At 44.1% G+C, this 8,548-nt stretch overlaps 1 protein-coding gene across 2 annotated transcripts in view; it reads left to right on the forward strand.

The window, feature by feature from the left end:
- The window catches only part of LOC118398757 (mitogen-activated protein kinase kinase kinase 7-like), a 33,366-nt gene extending 25,744 nt beyond the window's left edge, over positions 1–7,622 (forward strand). For both annotated transcript variants that reach the window (XM_052471128.1, XM_052471127.1), the window contains one exon: positions 4,054–7,622. In XM_052471128.1, the coding sequence (XP_052327088.1) occupies positions 4,054–4,234 (181 nt within the window). In that variant the 3' untranslated portion in view covers positions 4,235–7,622. The remainder of the gene's footprint in view (positions 1–4,053) is intronic.
- Positions 7,623–8,548: the final 926 nt, after the last annotated feature.

Raw genomic sequence — 8,548 nt, forward strand, 5'->3', positions numbered from 1 at the left:
CAGGCCTTCTGCAGGGACATGGGGAGCGAGCACCAGCAGGTGTTTCCAGGCCTTCTGCAGGGATATGGGGAGCGAGCACCAGCAGGTGTTTCCAGGCCTTCTGCAGGGATATGGGGAGCGAGCACTAGCAGGTGTTTCCAGGCCTTCTGCAGGGACATGGGGAGCGAGCACCAGCAGGTGTTTCCAGGCCTTCTGCAGGGATATGGGGAGCGAGCACCAGCAGGTGTTTCCAGGCCTTCTGCAGGGATATGGGGAGCGAGCACCAGCAGGTGTTTCCAGGCCTTCTGCAGGGATATGGGGAGCGAGCACCAGCAGGTGCTTTATCATGCAGAGACACACTGAAAAATAAATAGTTAAACAGCATCTTGTCAAGCTGCAGGGAAGGTTTTGTGACTACTTCCTGGAGGAGAACAGGAGACCAGACGACTGGACCCAGGACCCCTTTTGAGTGGAGATGGGAAGCGTCACGTTGCCAAGTAATGAATAGGATCAGCTGGTGGAGCTGTCATTTGATAGCGGACTGAGGATGCACTTCCTGGAAATGACACTGCCATTCTGCTGCAGCGTAATGGGAGAGTATCCTGCTCTCACCTGTCGTGAGTCATTAATAAAGAATTCCTAATGATTGTTGTTCTACTTTAAACACTGGTATGTGTTACGGAGTCTGATCATGTATTACACCCCACTCCTGAACTGGTCGCCTAATTAAATGGCTTCTTCTCTTGAATTGATAATACATGTGTTCTCAGTTAATATGGCTGTGTAATGACTTTCTTTAATACCATAATTCAACAAAACTAAGGAGATGATTGTGGACTTCAGGAAACAGCAGAGGGAACACCCCCCTATCCACATCGATGGAACAGTAGTGGAAAGGGTAGCAAGTTTTAAGTTCCTCGGCATACACATCACAGACAAACTGAATTGGTCCACTCACACTGACAGCGTCGTGAAGAAGGCGCAGCAGCGCCTCTTCAACCTCAGGAGGCTGAAGAAATTCGTCTTGTCACCAAAAGCACTCACAAACTTCTACAGATGCACAATCGAGAGCATCCTGGCGGGCTGTATCACCGCCTGGTACGGCAACTGCTCCGCCCTCAACCGTAAGGCTCTCCAGAGTGTAGTGAGGTCTGGACAACACATCACATGGGGGCAAACAACCTGCCCTCCAGGACACCTACACCACCCGATGTTACAGGAAGGCCATAAAGATCATCAAGGACATCAACCACCCGAGCCACTGCCTGTTCACCCCGCTATCATCCAGAAGGCGAGGTCAGTACAGGTGCATCAAAGCTGGGACCGAGAGACTGAAAAACAGCTTCTATCTCAAGGCCATCAGACTGTTAAACAGCCACCACTAACATTGAGTGGCTGCTGCCAACACACTGTCATTGACACTGACCCAACTCCAGCCACTTTAATAATGGGAATTGATGGGAAATGATGTAAATGTATCACTAGCCACTTTAAACAATGCTACCTTATATAATGTTACTTACCCTACATTATTAATCTCATATGCATACGTATATACTGTACTCTACATCATCGACTGCATCCTTATGTAATACATGTATCACTAGCCACTTTAACTATGCCACTTTGTTTACTTTGTCTACATACTCATCTCATATGTATATACTGTACTCGATACCATCTACTGTATGCTGCCCTGTACCATCACTCATTCATATATCCTTATGTACATATTCTTTATCCCTTTACACTGTGTATAAGACAGTAGTTTTGGAATTGTTAGTTAGATTACTTGTTGGTTATCACTGCATTGTCGGAACTAGAAGCACAAGCATTTCGCTACACTCGCATTAACATCTGCTAACCATGTGTATGTGACAAATAAAATAAAATTAGATTTTGAATTGAGTCTATTTTGCAAGTGAAACCTGCCCAATAAGGCAGCTGCAATGCAACATTACAAAATGTTATCATCAACAGTCCATAATTATTGGGTTGTGACTTAATTGTGACTTTCAAATTTGGGTCCCCAGACAAAACCAGTTGAGAACCACTGGTGTAGAGAATCATTGTTCCCTCTAAACTGCTGTAAAATATATTTTTATTCAATCAAAAATATTGTATTTTCAGCTGTTTGAAGCTGGTTTACAAAAGCAAAAGTAGATTACACAAAAACAAAACTTAAAGAACAGGAAGCATAGAAATGGGGCAGATAACACACTGTTCCCCGGTATCTGTTCTATCTGCCCTGTTCAGGGGCAGAACGACAGATTTTCACCTTGTCAGCTCGGGGATTCGATCCAGCAACCTTTCGGTTACTGGCCCAACGCTCTAACCACATTTCTATGTGAATGTGGTCGGGTCACCCAAAAAGTTACATATTGCAGCTTTAATGGCATTTCCCTGTCCTTTTTTTCTTGTTCTCATTCTGTATGCTTTTCTCTCTCCTCTCTGACGCCTTTCTTTTTAATCTTAGTCATGTTTGTATTTTCTTATTTAAACTGCACTGCAATGAAGTTTTCTGTATTGTAAAGTGCACCATTGTGGCACATGCACAAAAATAAACATCCTCTCACTGTCAACTGCGTTTATTTTCAGCAAACTTAACGTGTAAATATTTGCATGAACATAAGATTCAACAACTGAGACAAACTGAACAAGTTCCACAGATGTGATTAACAGAAATGGAATAATGTGTCCCTGGACAAAGGGGAAGTCAAAATCAAAAGTAACCGTCAGTATCTGGTGTGGCCACCAGCTGCATTAAGAACTGCAGTGCATCTCCTCATGGACTGCACCAGATTTGCCAGTTTTTGCTGTGAGATGTCACCCCACTCTTCCACCAAGACACCTGCAAGTTCCCGGACATTCCTGGGGGGAATGGCCCTAGCCCTCACCCTCCGATCCAACAGGTCCCAGACGTGCTCAATGGGATTTGAGATCTGGGCTCTTCGCTGGCATTGGCAGAACACTAACATTCCTGTCTTGCAGGAAATCACTCACAGAACGAGAGGTATGGCTGGTGGTATTGTCATGCTGGAGGGTCATGTCAGGATGAGCCTGCAGGAAGTGTACCACATGAGGGAGGATGATGTCTTCCCGGTAACGCACAGCATTGAGATTGCCTGCAATGACAACCAGCTCAGTCCGATGATGCTGTGACACACCGCCCCAGAACATGGCGGGCCCTCCACCTCCAAATTGATCTCACTCCAGAGGACAGGCCTCGGTGCAGGCCTCGGTGCAACGCTCATTCCTTTGACAATAAACGCAAATCCGACCATCACCCCCCCGGTGAGACAAAACCGCCACTCGTCAGTGAAGAGCACTTTTTTACCAGTCTTTTCTGGTCCAGCGACGGTGGGTTTGTGCCCATAGGCGACATTGTTGCCGGTGATGTATGGTGAGGACCTGCCTTACAACAGGCCTACAAGCCCTCAGTCCAGCCTCTCTCAGCCTATTGCGGACAGTCTGAGCACTGATGGAGGGATTGTGCTTTCCTGGTGTAACTTGGGCAGTTGTTGTTGCCATCCTGTACCTGTCCCGCAGGTGTGATGTTCGGCTGTACCGATCCTGTGCAGGTGTTGTTACACGTGGTCTGCCACTGCGAGGACGATCAGCTGTCCGTCATGTCTCCCTGAAGCGCTGTCTTAGGCATCTCACAGTATGGACATTGCAATTTATTGCCCTGGCCACATCTGCAGTCCTCATTCCTCCTTGCAGCATGCCTAAGGCATGTTCACGCAGATGAGCAGGAACCCTGGGCATATTTATTTTGGTGTTTTTCAGAGTCAGTAGAAAGGCCTCTTTTGTGCCCTACGTTTTCATAACTGTGACCTTAATTGCCTACCGTCTGCAAGCTGTTAGTGTCTTAACGACCGTTCCACAGGTGCATGTTCATTAATTGTTTATTGTTCATTGAACAAGCATGGGGAACAGTGTTTAAACCCTCTACAATGAAGATCTGTGAAGTTATTTGATTTTTACGAATTTTCTTTGAAAGACAGGGTCCTGAAAAAGGGACGTTTCTTTTTTTGCTGAGTTTATGTAAATGATACCAATCTATATCTCCAGGAAGGAGTTGATCGCTGAACTGGACCAAGATGAGAAGGACCAGCAGAACACGTCCCGCCTGGTCCAGGAGCACAAGAAGCTGCAGGAGGAGAATAAGTCTCTGTCCACCTACTACCAGAAGTGCAAGAAGCAGCTGGAACTGATTCGCGCCCAACAACCGAAGAGACAGGGCACCTCATGATGATCCACAAGCTGGCCCCTACCTGGCTCATGCTGCAGAGACACAAACAAACTCTCCCCATGTCATATCCCCTGTTCTCTTCCTCTTCTCTTCCTCTCCTCTACTGATCTGGGTCACCTGTAGTCTGGTCTGAAACCCAAACCTCTACTGTCCTGGGTCAGCTGTAGTCTAAACTGAAACCCAAACCCTACCTGCAAAGCATTTGCCACTATCTCTCTCTCCTCCCTCTGCCCTATGTTAGCTATGATCTCAACCTAGGTGCCCCCGCCCACCAGCACCTGGGCCCTGTAGGTTCCAGTGGATCTTGTTTTACCTTGTACTGTAAAGAGACCTGTGTTTTACTGTATACCTGCATGTTGCGTCATAGACACACTGCTGATAACATGGAATGGACAATAAGGTACACTCAAGCAGGCTGTTATGGAAAGTCTCTGTGTCCATATGTATGCACATCTTTACAGTATATTCTTTAATTGCAGACTAAAACAATCAGCATCTATCTACCCTCTGTCCATAAAGAGCTGTAGTCATGAAGTTGTGATTGCCCTAGGTACAGTGAACACAGAGGGCAGAGGAGTGGGCTTCTAGCCCTCAATGGTCAGCCATCCTTGGGGTCAGAAAGGATGCTTCTTGGGGTGTGAGTCCTGTACAGTAACCTCCTATTGCCTTGTGTTCCACAGCCTGATGGGAGGGGAGGCCTGTGAGGGGTGTGAAATATGTTTGTCTCTATTGCTCTCAGGGCCACTCGGACCCTCCCCTGGGCTGCCTGGTCCGTGTGTGTGTCCTCCTCCCACAGTTAGTCCGACCCTGACCTGTCTTCCTTACTGGCTAGTGGCCATGTGTCCTTGAGAATGTGAAAAACAAAGATGGACGTATGAGTTACGTTCAGAATTTGGAGTTTTTAATGAATTACGAACTGAATTTATTTGACTGTGATCACTAAGTTCTAAGTGTGTTTTTTACCCTCTTAGGCAGAAAAGGCCACTCTTGTATCTATATAATGTAGACATCTCCGTTCTCGCTCCTAGTTTTTATGGCAGCATAACCCCTCACAGAAGAAATCCACCACAACCTGACAACCTATCTGAAACTATTTAATGTAAGTTGCATTCATTTTAACGGTGGATGTATTTTAGATATGCCTTGCATATCCATGATGTGTCTGTGGATAAAAAAAAATAATGTCTTGACACAAGCAAAATATGAGACTTTTTATTTTTTCAACCTGCTTAAGTAAAATAAACTTTGTACGAGGTTGAAAGTGCAACATGTTTATCAAGACTTCAGTATTTTGTGTTTCTTTTGTCTTTTATTATTCTATAATTTTACTTTAAGTAAGACACCGTTTTTGTATTAGGTATTATAATCTTATCTGGTATGGGAATATACTGAGGTACAGTGCATTCGGAAAGTATTCAGACCCCTTGACTTTTTCCACATTTTGTTACGTTACAGCCTTGTTCTAAAATTGATTCAATAAAAACATTTCCTTCATCAATCTACACACAATGTCCCATAATGACAAAACAAAAACAGGTGTTTGGACATTTTTGTTATTACAAATCAAAAGCTGAAATATCACATTTACATAAATATTCAGACCCTTTACTTTGTTGAAGCACCTTTTGCAGAGATTTCAGCCTCGAGTCTTCTTGGGTATGAAGCTCCAAGCTTAGCACACCTGTATTTGAGGAATTTCTCCCATTCTTGGGGAGCATTGCTGTACAGCTATTTTCAGGTCTCTCCAGAGATGTTTGATCGGGTTCATTTCCGGGCTCTGGCTGGGCCACTCAAGGACATTCACAGACTTGTGCCGAAGCCACTCCTGCATTGTCTTAGCTGTGTGCTTAGGGTCGTAGTCCTGTTGGAAGTTGAACCTTTCCCCCAGTCTGAGGTCCTGAGTGCTCTTGGGCAGGTTTTCATCAAGGATCTCTTTGTACTTTACTCTGTTCATCTTTCCCTCGATCCTGACTAGTCTCCCCACAGCATGATGTTGCCACCACCATGTTTCACCATAGAGATGGTGCCAGGTTTCCTCCAGATGTGATGCTTGGCATTCTGGCCAAAGAGTTCAATCTTGGTTTCATCAGACCAGATAATCTTGTTTCTCATGGTCTGATCATATTTAGGTGACTTTTGGCAAACCCCAAGCAGGCTGTCATGTGCTTTTTTACTGAGGAGTGGCTTCCGTCTTGCCACTCTACCATAAAGGCCTGAGTGCTGCAGAGATGGTTGTCCTGGAAGCTTCTCCCATCTCCACAGACGAACCCTAGAGCTCCTTCAGAGTGACCATCGGGTTCTTGGTTACCTCCCTGACCAAGGCCCTTCTCCCTCGATTGCTCAGTGTTGCCAGGCGGCCAGCTCTAGGAAGATTCTTGGTGGTTCCAGACTTCTTCCATTTAAGAATGATGGAGGCCACTGTGTTCTTGGGGACCTTCAATGCTGTAGACATTTTTTTGGTATCCTTCCTCACAGGTGGACTCCAAGTTGTAGAAACATATCAAGGATGATCACTGGAAACAGGATGCACCTGAGCTTGAGTTCGAGTCTCATAGCAAAGGGTCTGAATACCTTTTTTTTTAATGTCATTATGGGGTATTGTGTGTAGATGGAATCCAATTTTAGAATAAGGTGGTAACGTAACAAAATGTGGGAAAAGTAAAAGGGTCTGAATACTTCCCGAAAACACTGTATACAAGGAGAGACCTATCCCTCTCCTAAATGATGGTTTTTAGTTCACATGTTGCCTTAGAATTTTATTGCTAGTTGTTAAAGTACTTGATTTGTTTTTCTTTGCTATGTTGAGGTGGGAGAAGTTGTTCACTTGCGCCTCATTTTAATGGACAGTCAGTGAGAATTATGTGACTTTGTGTTTTTTGGTGAGGATTGTTTATTATGCTAATGAATCCAAGGAGGCTGATTGTCTGGTCAATGGTGATGTCAATATGCTGCAAAGGAAATCTTAATGAAATCTGTCACTGCTTTCCCCAGTGAATATAATAAATCCCAGTAGCTTTAAGTATCCATGAAACAAAGTTAATAGAAATGATCTTACTTTAAAAAGTTGTCTTGCTATTTATTTTGAGCAGACCTGTCTTAGCTACAGTCCTTCAAATGTTTTGCACAATCATCTGGTTTTACTGATCACATGTAACAAACAGTGATTCTGGTACTTTGAAATACACATTCTGATGTACGAGACATGATAGGTGAAATTGTGGGTTCATTTGCTGCAGTGAGTATATACCTAGTTTTTCAGTTTAAAGTTATGTTCACTATATCTTTTTATTGACCATTTCCTGTATATAAATGTTTCTTAAGCTATTGGGAACAGGTATTTGCCTAGGAGGGAGGCATCATGAAATAAACTAAACGGGGACAAATTGTATTATTTGAACATGTTTTATATATTTGTATATGAGAGAGAGTGTGTGTGTGTGTGTGTGTGTGTGTGTGTGTCACATCTACACAGACACCCAAATAATTCATAAAACATGTGATCCACATTGCTCATGGTTACTAAAAATGCCAGGACATAATCCCTAGTTGTTATGATTAGAAAGTGAGCTAAATGAATCTGTGCATGTGTTTTTATTTTCATGTTAGGTCTCAAAGCTACCAGTAATACCCTCTAAACAAACTGTTGTGTGGGCTGGTGGAAGGTGTTTACACCTGGACTGCCAACACAACAGTCTGGTAAAGGATGGATGACTGATGACCCGCATCACATCAGTCAAGGACATTACTGTCTAGAAATTCAACCATTACTGTCTTATCTTTTGTTGTGGTTCATTGTCTTATACACTGAGTGAACAAAACATTAAGAACACCTTCCTAATATTGAGTTGCACCCCCTTTTGCCCCCAGAACAGCCTCAATTCATCGGGACATAGACTGGTGTCGAAAGCATTCCACAGGGATGCTGACCCATGTTGACTCCAATGCTTCCCACAGTTGTCAATTTGGCAGGATGTTCTTTGGGTAGTGGACTGTTCTTGATACACACGGGAAACTGTTGAGTATGAACAATCCAGCATCATTGCAGTTCTTGACACACTCAAACCGGTGCTACCATACCCCGTTCAAAGGCGCTTTAAATCTTTTTGTTTTGTCCATTCACCTTCTGAATGGCACATGCAAAATGTGTCAAATTGCCTCAAGGCTTAAAATCCTTCTTTAACCTGTCTCCTCCCCTTCATCTACACTGATTTGAAGTGGATTTAACAAGTGACATCAATAAGGGATCATAGCTTTCACCTGGTCAGTTTGTCATGAAAAGAGCAGGTGTTCCAAGTGTGGAGATATCTGGGTGTC

The sequence above is a fragment of the Oncorhynchus keta genome, chromosome 19 (assembly GCF_023373465.1).
Source record: "Oncorhynchus keta strain PuntledgeMale-10-30-2019 chromosome 19, Oket_V2, whole genome shotgun sequence".
Taxonomy (NCBI): Eukaryota; Metazoa; Chordata; class Actinopteri; order Salmoniformes; family Salmonidae; genus Oncorhynchus; species Oncorhynchus keta.